The following is a 17,376-nucleotide window of genomic DNA, read 5'->3' on the forward strand; positions in this document are numbered from 1 at the left end:
CACAATAAAGAACACCTGAAGTAGAGGCAGATTCAATAATGACATTCGAAAGGGACGTGATTCATTATTTGAAGAGGAAATGGAAGAAATCAAACGCTTAGTGGGAAGAGCAGGGGAGTGGCATTAGGTCAATTGTTCTTGCAGAGGGCTAGCACGGACGCGGTAGGCAGAATGGCCTCCTGTGCGACAATCATTCTATGATTCTGCCGTCGATGCTGGAAATCTGGACTAAAAGCAGGATACAGCAGATCTTTGGGGAGAGAAATATGTCCAATATTTTCTCTGCTTTCAAAAGTACTTCATAAGTCTGTAAAGACGATAGAGGATGCAAAACGTGAAATATGAATTGAAGTTCTTCCGATATTGTCTGTGACGTCCCACTTGGTGCTTTAGAAACGAGCACGGTAGTAACATGCCTTTGGATTATGACACTTTGGATTATGAATCAGACATGCCCCATTCATACCGAGGGACTGTCTGCTTGGTGTGGGGGGTGGGGGGCAGGAGCTCATGTTCTCTCGTAAATCCCTAAATCCTTTTTACAGATCTGAGAATGGGAGGAGTTGAGATATCTCATCTGACGGGAATGGCAGGGTTTCAGTTCACAGTACCACCTGTAGTCTGCAGGAGAGGATCGGAGCGTTAACCAGCGAATGCTGTTTGTTTGCAACTAACTCCATTAACATATGCGCCTAACCCAAAGAAAACATGGAACCAGACGCTTTGGATCGAGGTTTGTTCAGGGGGAGCGAACAGTGTCGACATTATCGGCCGGTGAGTGTGGTCCTTTTGGGGGATTTCGGTTCCTTCCAATGCACTGAGTGCCTGGGGACACAGCTCAGAACTGGAACTGTTGTTATACCGTTCCCATAACAGCAATAACAAAGGGTTGGAGCTGCTAGAACAAAGAGAGTGAAGTTGGAGGAAGTTACATAATTTGAGAAGAATCCCGCGATTGAGGAGTGGAAAAGAAGCCTAGATTAATACACAGGCTTGTGTCACTGCTGCTATTGGCAATGATATACTGCCAAATCAGGCTCCAATACCAGAGTGTGCAATGTTTTGTGAGAATCATATCGGGTTAGACACTAAAAAGCAGACCCAATATTATAAAGGGGAAAACCAGGATTTGTCGCTAAGATAAAAGAGGCGTTTGCTTATTCTAACATCAACCTCCATGCTTTGCAATTAAGAATGTAGCCTTTCTAATGAGCAAAATGTATTACTAGATTGTCTCTGCTTGCATTATAGCCACAATGTAACCTTCGTAAAGGCTATATTTAAAGCAGTTAGCTATTTTAATTGGTTCACATAGAGTAGAATTTTGGATCATACCAGTCAACTCTCGTATAGCAGGAGAAATGTTGACCTGGATTCTGTGGTAATAATGTTGGTGAAACTGCCACCACCATTATTCCTCGAAATTGAGAGCAACTTCTGGAGCCTGCATATACCTAGTTAAATGTGGAAATACAGACGTTGCTGTCGGTGATTTTACACGTTGCTGCAGTGTGCATTGATGAAATGTCAGCAACCCACCCACCTGGCCAAGTGCAATCAAGTAGAAATCACTGAACTGATGAGAACTTGTCATTCGATGCTGTGGGCCCTGTTGTAAAAAGTTACATCTTGTTGTACAAATGTTACAATTGCTGCTGAACAAATTCACAAGTCCTTAAAAATTTATTTCATATTTATAGAATGTCAATTTGCTGCATTATGATTTTAAAACATCGCATTCTTAACATCTGTAATTATATTTCAGCTTCTACATTGATCCCAGTTGTGTATCCCAATTGAAATGGGCCAGTTTAGCTCAGTGGGCTAGACAGCTGGTTTGTGATGCAGAACAAGGCCAGCAGCACGGGTTCAATCCCTGTACCGGCTTACCTGAACAGGCGCTGGAATGTGGCGACTAGGGGCTTTTCACAGTAACTTCATACTTGGGACAATAAAAGATTAGTATTATTTATTTCGTTCTCTGTAAAAGTTTATAGATTTAGTGCATTTTACTTCCCGGTTTGCTGTCTATTGGTATACTTCAGTTTGATTGGCTGCTTAGCATGGTTGATGGGTGGCCTGATATTCTCTTCACTGGGCTCCAGATGGAAATTGGTGTTGGAAAAGAGGAAATTCACACCAGGGGTTGCTCGAACTTTGTGGACAGTGTCCTCAGAAGTCAACGGCAACTGGTGTTGCATCACTGCTGACCGTGAAGTCCAGGCAATAGCTTCAAACATCATATCAGTCAGCATTTTCATTTTTTGTAACCCAATGGAGAGTTTTGCACTGCTGCTATTGACCATCTCTTTCCTTTCTGCTCCCGTTCTCACGCAGACAAATCAAAAGGGTCTCCTATAATAAATAACGGTAGAGTAAATGCATTTTACCAAAGTTGAAGGGACCAAAAATATGGGTGAATCAAATATTCAAAACATCAAGAATTTTCTTGGAACTTTAACTTTTTGTAGGTATGCATCCACGTTCCATACTACAGTCCAGATTTTCATTGCGTTGGGTGACAAGGAGCCCTTTAAAAATGGAGGATAGAACCCAATTCAGGGATTCCATTCCCTATTCCCATGGCTGGCAATTTTTACCAACGTGGGATAAAGGTGTAGGTACTCCTGCCTTTGGCGGCTCCATTGCAGGGGTAGGCAGGCCGACCACCGCTGCCCTGCCCCGCCTTCCAACTCCCCATCACAATAATTGTGGAGTCGGGTCCCTTCTTTAGGAATGTGTAGTTCACGGCACATCAGAACGGCCTTGAATCATGGGAGAACCCTAGTCCCAAGTGGGGAACCAAGAAAAAAATCAGTCCTGCAGTACAGAACAAATTCTGTTCTTTTAGCTTTAATAGTTAGGTACTGTTTTCTAAATTAGACGTGTTTTGCTGCAATGATTGATTATAAGACTTTGTCCTGTGAAGGTCAGTTGGCCTTTACATTAATCAGCATTTTATAAGTGTTGAGATGCATTGGAGTACTTTATCCATTCAAAAAAAAGTGCTAACATACATTCAAAACTGAAGTCAATAATTCAGAGTAAGCAGCACCGTTAGAGATGAGTTAACGTATTTCACTTATAATTTTAATTGCACCAGAACGATAAAGTAAAACTGATAAGTGCTTTCAGCAATTCTTTAATAATTTATTTAAAACAACTGGAAGCTACTACAGAACAATTGTGCCAAAGCATTTTGCTGGCAGAAATGGTTTACATCATGTATTTATACCTGATATTTGGCCCGAGCATTCTATGGTGCACATTTAGAAACCAAAAACACCTGTAAGTGGGATAATCTATACTTGTTATTAAAAATTAAAAGTCACCACAAAATAAGCATTCCAAACTACATTTACAAGTTAAATCATGCCATATTGTATATAAAAGACATGTAAACAACATTGTGCAAATCTTTAGTGCTTGCCCTAAGAGTACCTCTTCCTGGCCTAATGCTCCTCTTTATCTCAGTGGTTAGCCCTGGGCTTGTGGAAGGCTGCTGACCTTCAGTGGAGGAGACTGCAGATGGTCTTGGAGTAGCTTAGAGCTTTCAGGGCCTGCACACTGACTGTACCACCTTGGCTTAAGGAAAGCAATCTGGGCTGACTGGCAACGATGAGAGCACTGGCAGAGTGGCACGGGTGGGAGAACAAGTGCGGTCTTACGGCGAAAGGTGAGAGAGTTTGAGCTGCAGGGGGCTTATTGTCACTGACAAGGGAAGGCACTTCGGCAATCCTGGTAATCTGCTGAAGGGCAGCTTTCTGGGCTGCTGTGAGAGGTCTCTTAATGCGCCAATGTTTATTTTTGAATACCTGTCAGCCTTATTCTGTAGGCTGTCCCACTGAAGTGCTCATCTGTATCTTCATAGAATCGTAGAACGTACAGTGCAGAAGGAGGCCATTTGACCCATCAGGTCTGCACCGGCACCCCAGTTAATCCCAAGCCTCCCACCCCATGCCCCTAACCCCACCTAACCTTTTTTTTTTGGACACTATGGGCAATTTAGCATAGCCAATCCACTTAACCTGCACAGCTTTGGACTGTGGGAGGAAACCGGAGCACCTGGAGGAAACCCACGCAGACACGGAGAGAACGTGCAGACTCCACACAGACAGTGACCCAAGCCAGGAATCGAACCTGGGACCCTGGAGCTGTGAAGCAACTGTGCTAACCACTGTGCTACCATGCTGCCCTCTTCTGCAGTCAGAACCCATGTGCAACCCCCCGAGCCTGAATTCTCCTTGCCTCAACAATAGTTGCAGGCCACTCTTGCCTAGTACCTCACCACATGCAGGCCACACCGGCATCTCCACATCAAAGTGTGTACGGCTGAGGTGAAGCATATGAATGTTGGGGAATAAGACCTGATTGATAGAGATTATTGGTAGGTGTGTAAAGGGAGTGTTGTGATTTGTGCACTGTAGCTAGTACAGTGTAGGAGATGACATTTGAAGATGCATTCACTGACCTTGACAATTCAGGTGAAGTCATTGAACTTCTTATACCACTGCATCCGCAGGGCTTAACTCGTGCTATTGACTTCCATGGCTATCTGATCTCATAGAGTTCTGCGCATGTGTCTAGAATGCTCCTGCCCCCCCCCCCCCCCCCCCCCCCCCCCCCCCCGCCCCCAAACCCCCGTATGGATAAAGGACATTACTCAAACATTTCACTCCTGCCTGCATGGCCAGAGTCACAACGTACGTGACACCTGAACTGCTCGTATCACGATGCATTTCCTCTTTAAGGGGTGCATACTAGGTTGAGGAGGTGGTATGGTAGCACAGTGGTTAGCACAGTTGCTTCACAGCGCCAGGGCCCAGGTTCGATTCCCGGCTTGGGTCACTGTCTGTGCGGAGTCTGCACGTTCTCCCCGTGTCTGCGTGGGTTTCCTCCGGGTGCTCCGGTTTCCACCCACAAGTCCCGAAAGACGCGCTTGTTAGGTGAACTGGACATTCTGAATTCTCCCACAGTGTACCTGAACAGGCGCCGGAGTGTGGTAACTAGGGATTTTCACAGTAACTTCAAAGCAGTGTTAATGTAAACCTACAGGGGCTGGCTTAGCTCACTGGGCTAAATTGCTGGCTTTTAAAGCAGACCAAGCAGGCCAGCAGCATGGTTCAATTCCCGTACCAGCCTCCCCGGACAGGTGCTGAATGTGGCGACTAGGGGCTTTTCACAGTAACATCATTGAAGCCTACTCATGACAATAAGCGATTTTCATTTTTCATTTGTGACAATAATAAACATTCTTATAATCAGCTGTGGCTAACTTTAAGTGGTGCTAACTATTTACAATATTGGAATTGTACTCCAGGAATCCAGTTGGTAAAGGAGAGGACCACAGCCAATTTTTACTCAATCTCACATTTATTTACAGATTAAAATATTACATGTAAACACCTACATACTCAACTTCACCCCAGTCTCAGTGAGTGTCTCTTTATATCAAGTTAAACTCCAAGTAATGTCCTCCAGCTGAATAATGATTAAACACAATTGATATACCATTAAAAAATGGGCTTCAATTCAGCTCAGTTGCTCAGTCAACCAAGAGCATGTTTATCGCTGGCAGGTTGCTGTAATCATTGAAATGAGCTGGCAGCATAAAGTTTGTAATCTGCTTGCCTACAGGCAGTGGCTTAATCACGCATTGCAATTCCCCTACATCTTGACCCCTTTTTGTTGTTTTCTATTCCATGGGCTTGCCCCAATACCACCCTCCCCCACAGGGACATCTGTTACCTGTTTTTCAATTTTGCTACTACTGAGTATCATAGAATCATAGAATTTACAGTGCCGAAGGAGGTCATTCGGCCCATTGAGTCTGCACCAGCCTTGGAAAGAGCACCCTAGTTAAGCCCACACCTCCACCCTATCCCCGTAACCCCACCTAAGCGTTTTTGGACACTAAGGACAATTTAGCATGGCCAATCCATCTAACCTGCACATCTTTGGACTGTGGGAGGAAACTGGAGCACCCCGAGGAAACCCACGCAGACACGGGGAGAACGTGAAAACTCCGCACAGGTAGTGACCCATGCTGGAAATTGAAACTGGGACCCTGGAGCTGTGAAGCAACAGTGCTAACCATTGTGCTACCCTGCCACATATAAAAGCAAATTGCTGCGGAAGCTGGAATCTGAAATGAAAGAGAGAGTGCTAGAAAATCTCAGCAGGTATGGCAGCATCTGTAGGGAGAGAAAAGAGCTAACGTTTCGAGTCCAATGACTTTGACAAAGAGTCATTGGACTCGAGCGTTAGCTCTTTTCTCTCCCTTCAGATGCTGCCATACCTGCTGAGATTTTCCAGCATTTTCTCTTTCGTGCTACCATGCCATCCTTTGGTCTCCTGTTAATGCATCCTGCTATCTTATCTTTATGCAACTGTGAGCACTTCTTCAGTCATTAATGCCACCATTAACACCCCCTTTGTTTTATGTCAACAACATCATTGTCAATCTCCCCTTAGCTCCGACCTATCCCTGACCTTCCATTCTGCCCCATCTCACTGTCCAACTATATATAATGTGGTGATGTGGCGTTGGACTGGGGTGAGCACAGTAAGAAGTCTTACAACACCAGGTTAAAGTCCAACATGTTTGTTTCAAACACTAGCTTTTGGAGCACTGCTCCTTCCTCAGGTGAATGAAGAGGTATGTTCCAGAAACATATATATAGACAAGTTCAAAGATGGCAGACAATGCTTAGAATGCAAGCATTTGCAGGTAATTAAATCTTTAGAGATCCAAAGATAGGGGTAACCCCAGGTTAAAGAGGTGTGAATTGTCTCTAGCCAGGACAGTTGGTAGGATTTTGCAAGCCCAGGCCAGATGGTGGGGGATGAATGTATTGCAACATGAATCCCAGGTCCCGGTTGAGGCCGCATTCATGTGTGCGGAACTTGGCTATAAGTTTCTGCTCGGCGATTCTGCGTTGTCGCTCGTCCTGAAGACCGCCTTGGAGAACGCTTACCCGGAGATCAGAGGCTGAATGCCCTTGACTGCTGAAGAGTTCTCCCTGACTGGAAGGGAACATTCCTGCCTGGTGATTGTCGCGCAATGTCCGTTCATTCGTTGTTGCAGCGTCTGCATGGTCTCGCCAATGTACCACACTTCGGGACATCCTTTCCTGCAGCGCATGAGGTAGACAACGTTGACCGAGTCGCACGAGTATGTACCGCGTACCTGATGGGTGGTGTTCTCACGTGTAATGGTGATGTCCATGTCGATGATCTGGCACATCTTGCAGAGATTGCCATGGCAGGGTTGTGTGGTGTCGTGGTCACTGTTCTGAAGGCTGGGTAGTTTGCTGCAAACAATGGTTTGTTTGAGGTTGCACGGTTGTTTGAAGGCAAGTAGTGGGGGTGTGGGGATGACCGTGGCAAGATGTTCATCTTCATCGATGACGCGTTACCCAACTATATATAATTCATTACATTTCTAGCCCTCTTCAGTTCTGTAGAAGGGCCAAATGGACTTGAAACATTAACTCTGTTTTTCTCTCCCCTAATGCTGTCAGACCTGCTGAGTTTATCCAGCATTTTCTGCTTTTTATTGCAATTCCTCTGCCTGTTTTCAACGCCATCAGCACCATTATGTTTTATCTGCAATTTATATTCTGTTTAGATAGATTTGACAGGTACCGTCTTGATACATTTCAAATGTATTAACTATGAAGTGAATTTGGTTTTTATAATTGTACTTAAATGAATATATCTTTTAAACCCTCACAGACCTCAAGCCCAACTTCCTGCAGTTCTCCAAGATATTCTCAAACCCAGCTGAATAAAACACTGGACACAGACAGTGGGATTCTGAGGTACTATACAGTAGAAATAACTAATTGTTAAACTGTTTTATCTGAAGTAAAATATAAGTTATTAAGATCAAGAGAACTTATGATGCAAGCAAATAGTTTTAAATGCGGCATAACACTGCAATGATAAAACGTGTACTTTTTTGTCTGTGTTGAATCTTTAACTTGTATTTTGTTTTGCTTCACACAATTAGCAAAGGGTTAACATAATCACCACATCCACACCTCCACCCCAGATCACATGGTACATTTGTCAACAAAGAAGTTATCAACTCGCAGCATCGCTGCTGCAAGCACTCCACAAATTAGGATGAAGAGCACAATGTGTTGCCTTTAGAATAAATTGTTCAAGTGCAATGACTCGGGTTAATTAAGCAGGGACATTAGTAATATTGCCTCATAGGGGATCTGGCCCAGGTCAAGCCAACTGTTTTCCTCTAATACTAATAAATTTTTCTGGAAATTTTGTCATAATTCACTGAGAGAAACTCACTGTAGTTTTTCGAGTTACTTGCCAGTTCTGCCATTGCAGAAGATTCCAAGTCCAGGTTGAAACCAATAATGTGCAATCAGCTGGTGTAATTGATCCCATGAAAGAATTTGAAGAAGAGCAGGGACTTCACTCTGTGTCCTGAGTAGTGTTTCCCTCACCAAAATCACTGACAACAGAATTAGCTACGAGGAGAGGTTGAATAAACTCGGTTTGTTCTCACTGGAACGACGGAGGTTGAGGGGTGACCTGATAGAGGTCTACAAAATTATGAGGGGCATAGACAGAGTGGATAGTCAGAGGCTTTTTCCCAGGGTAGAGGGGTGAATTACTAGCGGGCCTAGGTATAAGGTGTGAGGGGCAAGGTTTAGAGATGTATGAGGCAAGTTTTTTTACACAGAGGGTGGTGGGTGCCTGGAACTCGCTGCTGGAAGAGGTGGTGGAAGCAGGGATGATAGTGACATTTAAGGGGCAATTTGAAAACTCCATGAATAGGATGGGAATAGAGGGATACGGATCCCCGGAAGTGTAGAAGATTTTAGTTCAGACGGGCAGCATGGTTGGCACAGGCTTGGAGGGCCGAAGGGCCTGTTCCTGTGCTGCACTTTTCTTTGTTCTTTGTTTATGTTCTATACAACTCATTTATTGCATGTTGGACCTTGTTCTGGGTAAAATTGGTTAGCACATGTCCAAGTAAAGATAACTTTTTATTTACTCGTTCCTGGGATGTGGGTATCATTGACAAGGTCAGTGTTTATTGCCCATCCCTAATTGTCCTTGAAAAGGTCGAGTGAGCCGCCATCCTCAACCACTGTAGTAAATGTGGCATTGGTACAGCCACAGTGTTGTTAGGAAGAGAGATCCTGGATTTTGACCCAGTGAAAGTGAAGTAACAGTGATATAGTTCCAAGTCAGGATGGTATATAGCTTGAAAAGGAATTTGCAGGTGATGCCGTTGCCATGTATCTGCTGCCCTTCTTCTTGGTGATAGGGGTTATAGGTTAAAAGGTGTTGTCCGAGGAGCCTGGGAGAGATGCTGCAGAGCATTTTCTACTTGGTACACACTGCTGCCACTATGCACCCGTGGTAGCTGCAGTGGATGTTCAAGGTGGTGGATGCTTATGAAATGGGCTGCTTTGCCCTGGATAAGGCCGAACTTCTTTAATGTTGTTGGAGCTGCACTCATACAAGCAAGTGGAGAGTATTCCATCACACTCTTGACTTGTGCCTTGCACATGGTGGGCAGGCTTTGGGGAGCTTGGAGGTGAATTATTGTTGCAGAATTCTCAACTTCTGACTTGCACAGTATTACTGGTCCTGTTAAGATTCTGGCCAGTCATAATCCGCGGATGTTGTAGATGGTGGATTCAGCAATTGTGCTGCCATTGAACGTCAAGGGGAGATGATTCGATATTCTCTTGTCAGAGATAGCTATTCCCTGGTGAATGGGTGATGCTTTAAATATAATCAATTGATCATTAGGTATTTAGGAAAATTTTAGCAATGTTATATGGTGCAAAATTAACTTCAAAGGTAGCAGTTTCTCCCAGTGCCACGTGAAAGTGAGTACAGAAATAGGAGGAAAGGGCAGATGAATGCCTGGCAGGAAGGATGGTGCAGGAGGGAGGGCTTTAGATTCCTGGGTCACCGCGAATGATACTGAGGGAGACGACATCTGAGCAAGCCGGGCAAGTTGCATCTGAACAGAGCTGGGACTGAGTTCCTTGTGGGGTGTCGGTGGGAGGTGGGGAACTTTAAACTAACTTGGCAGGGGATAGGAACCACCAGGAAATATTAGAGAAGAACACCAGGATGCACAAAATACTGGGAGGGGCGTGAAGCACTAGTATAGATAATAGAAAGTTAACAAGTGAAGTCGGAGTAAGGGAAGAAGTAATGCGCTGGATTCTCCCTCAGCGGGATCCTCCGGTTCGCCGGCAGCGCACTCACACCCCCGGATTTCCTGACGGCGTGCGGGTGCCCACAATGGTAAACCCCATTGGCCGGCTGGCGGGACAGAGGATCGCGGGACGCGCCTCACCAGAAAACGGGTGTGACGGGACGGAGAATCCTGCCCATGATGACTAATTCAGGGTTACTGTGCATGAAAGTGATTAGACAAAGTATAGTAAATAAGAGTTGGAAGGGCAACACGGTGGCACAGTGGGTTAGCCTCACGGCGCTGAGGTCCCAGGTTCGATCCCGGCTCTGGGTCACTGTCCGTGTGGAGTTTGCACATTCTCCCCGTTTTTGTGTGGGTTTCACCCCCACAACCCAAAGATGTGCAGGGTAGGTGGATTTACCACGCTAAATTGCCCCTTAATTGGAAAAAATGAATTGGGTACTCTAAATTTATGTAAAAAAAAAAAATAAATAAGAGTGGGAAGTTACAAATGTAGACTGTGTTGTGGAAATGTGATGTTGTGGTGATAGCAGAGACCTGTCTCAAGGAAGGGCAGGACTGGGTGTGAAATATTCCTGGGTACTAGGTGTTCAGAAAAGATAGGAAAGGGAGAAAAGGAGGAGGGGTTAGGGAGGGCATTGCAGTGCTGAAGAGAGGACGTCACAGAGGATTCAAGGATATGATCAATTTGGCCAGAGTTAAGGAAGAAAAAGTTTGCAGTTAATTTGCTTGGTATAGTCTATAGCCTACCAACTAGTGAGAAGCATGAAGTAGAACAAAATCTGCAGGGAAATTGCAGAGAAATGCAAACAATATAGAGTAGTTTTGATGGAGGACGTTAATTACTTGAATGTAGAGTGGGCCAGCGGTAGTGTAAAGGGCAGAGAGGGGGAAAAGTACTTAGATTGTGTTCAGAAAAATATTCCTCCACAGACTGTGTCCAGTCCAAGAAGAAAGGATGGAGTGTTCTTGGAAATGAGGTGGGTCAAGTAGATCAAGTATCAGTGGGTGAACATTTGAGAGACAGTGACCATTGCATTGAAAGATTTAGGATGATAACAGAAAAGGAAAATAGGCAACCCAGAGTAAGAGTAACTAACTGGTGGAGAGGTGATTTAAGTGGGGAAAGAAAGGAGCTGGGACAGTTAGACTGGAATGAAAGGTTGATGGGAAAAACTGTAGCTGAATAGGCTTCCTTCAAAACAGAAATGATCCGGACACAGTCAAGGTGTATTTCCTTAAAAGAATAAGGTAGAGTAAATATTCCAGAGCTCCCTGGATGAAAAATGAGATAGAAATTAAGGTAAGGAAGAAAGAGTTTGCTTATGGCAGGTGTCAGGTAGAAAATACAGAAGGGAGGCACAAAACACATTAGAGAAGCGAGGAGGGATTATGAGAAAAGCCTGATAGACAACATGAAGGAGAGTCCTGAAGTATTCTCTTGGCATATAAGTAGTAAAAGGGTGATAAAAGGAGGCATTGGATCGAATAGGGCAGGGGGCATGGCAGAGGTACTAAGTTAATACTTTGCAACCATCTTTACCAAGGTGATAAATGCTAACCAAGACATGGTGACAGTCAAAGCACTTCTGTCCCTAGAAGGGTTCAAAATTGATCAGGAGGAAGTAGTGAACGAGTTGAGATGCATCCAAGGATATTGAAGGAAGTGAGAATGGAAATTGCAGGGGCACTGACCATAATCTTCCAGTCTTCTCTGGACTCGGGGGAGGTGCCAGAGGATTGGGATAGCACGGTAACATTGTGGATAGCACAATTGCTTCACAGCTCCAGGGTCCCAGGTTCGATTCCGGCTTGGGTCACTGTCTGTGTGGAGTCTGCACATCCTCCCCGTGTGTGTGTGGGTTTCCTCCGGGTGCTCCGGTTTCCTCCCACAGTCCAAAGATGTGCAGGTTAGGAGGATTGGCCATGATAAATTGCCCTTAGTGTCCAAAATTGCCCTTAGTGTTGGGTGGGGTTACTGGGTTATGGGGATAGGGTGGAGGTGTTGACCTCGGGTAGGGTGCTCTTTCCAAGAGCCGGTGCAGACTCGATGGGCCGAGTGGCCTCCTTCTGCACTGTAAATTCTATGTACATTCTATGATTGCAAATATTACACTCTTGTTCAGGAAAGGTTGTAAGGATAACCCCAGAAATTACAGGCCAGTCAGTTCAACATCAGCAGTGGGCAAGCTTCTAGTAACAATTATTCGGGATAGAATTAGTGGTCACATGGAAAATGAGGGTTGATTAGGAAAACACAGCATGGATTTCTTAAGGGATAATCATGTTTAACTAACTTGCTGGAGCTTCTTGAGGAAGGACCAGAGAGGGTCGATCAGGGTAATGCTGTTGATCTGGTGTACTGGGACGTTCAGGCAGCATTCGATACAGTGCCACACTTGTGAGAAAAGTTAGAGCTCATGGAATAAAAGGAACAGTAGAAAGGTGGATACAAAATTGACTGAATAATAGGAAGCAAAGGTTAATGGATATTTTGCAGGCGGGAGGAAGGTTTGCAGTGATGTTCTATAGGGGTCGGCATTGGGATCCTTGCGTTTCCTGATCTATATAAATAATCGAGATCTTGTTGTGCAGGGGACAGTTTCAAAGTTTGCAGATGATACAAAACTTTGAAATATTGTAAACTGTGACGAGGGCAGTGTAGAACCTCAAAAGAATATAGACCAGTTTGTAGAGTGGGCACATATGTGACAGATGAAGTTCAATGTGAAGAGGTGTGAGGTGATGCATTTTGGTAGGAAGAACATGGAGACACAATAGAAAATAAGGGATAAAAGTTCTAAAAGGGATGCCGGAGCAGAGGGACTTGGGTGTAAATGTGCATAAGTCATTAAAGGCGGCGGGACAGGTGGAGAGAGCAGTTAATGAAGCATATAGTATTCTGGTCTTTATTAATAGGGGTGTGGGGGCATGGATAGAGTACAAGAGCAAGGAAGTTATGCTGAACCTCTACAAGACACTAATTAGACCTCAGGTGGAATATTGTGTAAAATTCGGGGCATCACACCAACGGAAGGATGTGGAGACATTGGAGAGAGTGCAGAAGAGGTTTAAAAGAATGGTTCCAGGGATGAGAAACTTCAGTTACAAGGAGAGATTGGAGAGGTTGGGACTGTTCTAAAATAATAATAATCTTTATTGTCACAAGCAGGCTCACATTAACACTGTAATGAAGTTACTGTGAAAAGCCCCAAGTCGCCACATTCTGCCACCTATTTGGGTACACAGAGGGAGAATTCAGAATGTCCAAATTACCTAACAGCATGGGCGCGATTCTCCGCCCCCCGCGCTGGGTGGGAGAATAGCGGGAGGGCCTCCCGACATTTTTCACGCCTCCCGCTATTCTCCCCCCCCCTCCACGCCCGACCCACACCACAAATCGCCGTTCACTGTTATTACGGCGAGCGGCAATTCTCCAAGGCCGATGGGCCGAGCGGCCGGGCCTTCACGCCCGTTTCAACACGGCAACAAAAACACCTGCTCGCTGCCGTCGTGAAACGGGCGCCAGATGCCCGTTTGGGGCATCTGGGGGCCTGATTGGCATGGTAGTACCACGGCCGTGCCAAGGGGGGCATAGGCCCGCGATCGGTGCCCACCGATCAGGGCCGCGTGTCCGTAACGGACGCACTTGTTTCCCTCCGCCGCCCCACAAGATCAAGCCGCCACGTCTTGCAGGGCGGCTGAGGGAAAAGACGCCAACTGCGCATACGCGGGTTGGCGTTGTCCAACCTGCGCATGGGCGGCTGACGTCATCGCCCGCGTCAGCCGGCGTGACACTTGACGTGCGGCCTTGACGACCGTCATCAAGGCTGCGCCGCCATGACACACGGGGCCGCGCTCCTAGCCCCACCTGGGGGGGAGAATCGGCCCCGGAAGTGGGCGTGAAGGCTGCCGTGGGTCACGGCCTGTCCCACGGCAGCCTTTACGATCCTCCGCATTTGCGGAGAATCTCGCCCCATGTCTTTTGGGACTTGTGGAAGGAAACTGGAGCACCCGGAGAAAACGCACGCAGACACAGGGAGAACGTGCAGACTCCGCACAGGACACTGATCCAAGACAGGAATCGAACCTGGGACCCTGGAGCTGTGAAACAACAGTGCTAACCACTGTGCTATCGTGCTTCTCTAGGAGAGGCAGAAGGCTCGCCATGGAGAGCAGAAGGCTGAGAGGAGATCTGATAGAGACCCTCAAAATCATTGAGAGGGCTGAACTGAGTAGATAGGGAGAAACAGTTGCCGCTCTTAAAAAGATCAAGAATGGGAGGCACAGATTTAAGGTGATTTGCAAAAGAAGCAAATGGATGTGAGAAAAAAATCTTTTTACACAATGAGTGGTTTGGGTCTGGAATGCACTGCCTGCACATGTGGTGGAGGCAGGTTTAATCGGGGCATTCAAGTGGGCATTAAATGATTATTCGAATAGAAACAGCATGTAGAGTGTAAAGTCTCAGGCAAGCGACCACTCGGAAGCAACGACTGAAGAAAAAGTTAGATTTATTTCCTTATATATATTTACACTTCCGACTCCCCGACAGGTCTCCAGCACCTGGCCCACACTTGGGACGGGATAGTTAAGTCCCAGCAGTCTCTATTTTAAGGGGGTAGAGTCGCCCCCCTCATTTGAGGAGATTGTACTCCGTTTAGGCCACAGGGACTCTGAGGTTGCAGATCCCTGGGCCTCCTGTATGGGGAAAAAGTCAGAGGAATGGCACTATGTCATGATGCTCCTTTGGAGATCCGGTATAGACATGATGGGCCAAATGGCCTCCTTCTGAAGCATAACAGTTCTGTGAAATGCAAATTCTTTCCCATAGAAACAGCTCTGAGTTCACATGGGTGGCAGGAAACCTTGCCCAGTGCTTGCACATGCCAGAGAGAGTCTGAAATAATAGCAGCCAATGCACACAGATAAAGTTGCTTACTGACGGAAAATACTCAAAAAGACAAATGTCGGCTCCTACTTTTATTGACGGAAAATACAAGTTGTATTTTTAATATACGTTAATTATCCACTATTTGAAAAAAAAATGAAAATGAAAATCGCTTATTGTCACAAGTAGGCTTCAAATGAAGTTACCGTGAAAAGCCCCTAGTCGCCACATTCCGGCGCCTGTTCGGGGAGGCTGGTATGGGAACTGAACCGTGCTGCTGGCTTGCCTTGGTCTGCTTTCAAAGCCAGCGATTTAGCCCTGTGCTAAACCAGCCCCATTATCCCAAGTAGCATCTTTCCCATTATGGCTATGCCCCCTGGAAGACCCTACTTTCCATTTAATATATCCTATACCCACATTACAGAGACGTTACGGTGCAGACTGATTTACAGTCAGTGGAAAGTATTTCTCAACTAGTATGTAGTGAACATATATGTCAAAATACCAGACCTGTTTAGTTTGGCAACAGTTACGCAATGAAATGCTATTTTATGACCTGCCCGCAATATTGACCAAGATTGGTTTCCAACTGGCAAGTAACTGTTCAGTGCAATCTGAGACAAACCCATGATAAAAATGAAACACATTTTACATGAAACCCCTCCAGGTGAAGAAGCTGATACTCAGAGAAACTCAGTTTCTATGTTACAAGAAAGATGCATTAGCCAAAGTTGGTATGTTTTTACTGTCATATAAAAACATGTTCTAATTCGCATTCTAACTACTATCTACAGATAGGTCGTAGGTTATATTTTTCCTTGTGAACATAATACAGTCCTTGAAATAGTTTGACAAGGAAGTTGTTAAATATATTTCTTATTTCAGTTCCTGCAGTAGTAGATCAGGTTCTGAAATTTACAACATGGGCAAACCGATATCTCCCAATGGTGCGAATGTCTGTGCAACAACCCGATATGGAAGACAGTCTGAGAGGAACATGCAGTTAAATTTATTGGAGTCTGAAAGCAGAAGATGGGCCCTGACTGACAGTCTGAAGACAGCTTGCTATGCCTTAAAAGAGCAACGAGAACAAATGAACAAGAAGAATATGGAAGTGGTCAATCACAGTGCTATAATTGACAAGATGATCTTAAAGCAAAAGGTACAGTAAAATCACATTCACATAACTCTGCATTCAATTATTTACTGTCAAAACATATATTCATTTTTTGGATTGGATTGGATTTGTTTATTGTCACGTGTACTGAGGTACAGTGAAAAGTATTGTTCTGCGTACATGACTTGGGTGGACCAGGGCAGATTGTTGGTGATGTGCACACCTAAGAATTTGAAGCTGACAACCATTTCCACCTTGGCCCCGTTGATGCAGACAAGGGTGAGTACAATACTTTGCTTCCTGAAGTCAATGAGCAGCTCTTTAGTTTTGCTGACATTGAGGGAGAGATTGTTATCGTTACACGACACCACTAGGTTCTCCATCTCCCTCCTGTATTCTGAGTCATCGTTGTTCGAGATCCGACCCACTACAGTCGTGTCATCAGCAAACTTGGAGATGGAGTTGGAGCCAGATTTTACCACACAGTCGTGTGCATGTATGGAGTATTGTTGGGGCTAAGTACGCAGCCTTGCGGGAACCCGGTATTGAGGATTATCATGGAGGAGATGTTGTTGTTTATCCTTACTGATTGTGGTCTATGGATCAGAAAGTCAAGGATCCAGTTGCAGAGTGAGGAGCCAAGTCCCAGGTTTTGGAGCTTTGATATGAGCTTGGCTGGGATTATGGTGTTGAAGGCGGAGCTGCAGTCAATAAATAGGAGTCTGATGTAGTTGTCCTTGTTGTCGAGATGCTCCAGGGATGAGTGTAGGGCCAGGGAGATGGCATCTGCTGTGGATAAATTGTGGCGGTGTGCGAATTGCAGTGGATCTAGGCATTCTGGAAGTATGGAGTTGATGTGCCTCATGACCAACCTCTTGAAGCACTTCGTCACGGTCGATGTCAAGACCACTGGATGGTAATCATTGAAGTTCTTTGGCACCGGTATGATGGTGGTCTTCTTGAAGCAGATGAGGACCTTGGAATGGAGTAGGGAGAGGTTGAAGATGTCAGCGAACACATCTGCCAACTGGTCCGCACAGGATCTGAGTGCCTTCCGAGGGTTCACTTTCAGGAAGGCCGATATGATTTCTGAATCAGTGACGGTGGGTGTGGGTGTGTCTGGGGCTGCTGGGGCAGTCGTCAGCGGTATGATGG

At 45.5% G+C, this 17,376-nt stretch overlaps 1 protein-coding gene across 1 annotated transcript in view; it reads left to right on the top strand.

Annotated features, from left to right (window-relative positions):
* The first annotated feature begins 503 nt into the window (after nucleotides 1-503).
* LOC119963460 (protein CASP-like) overlaps nucleotides 504-17,376 on the top strand; it is a 99,850-nt gene continuing 82,977 nt past the window's right edge. Inside the window, exons 1-3 of the mRNA XM_038792618.1 lie at nucleotides 504-774; nucleotides 7,738-7,823; nucleotides 15,990-16,266. Of these exons, the coding sequence (XP_038648546.1) occupies nucleotides 709-774; nucleotides 7,738-7,823; nucleotides 15,990-16,266 (429 nt within the window). The 5' untranslated portion in view covers nucleotides 504-708. The remainder of the gene's footprint in view (nucleotides 775-7,737; nucleotides 7,824-15,989; nucleotides 16,267-17,376) is intronic.

Source organism: Scyliorhinus canicula, chromosome 3 (assembly GCF_902713615.1).
Source record: "Scyliorhinus canicula chromosome 3, sScyCan1.1, whole genome shotgun sequence".
Classification (NCBI taxonomy): domain Eukaryota; kingdom Metazoa; phylum Chordata; class Chondrichthyes; order Carcharhiniformes; family Scyliorhinidae; genus Scyliorhinus; species Scyliorhinus canicula.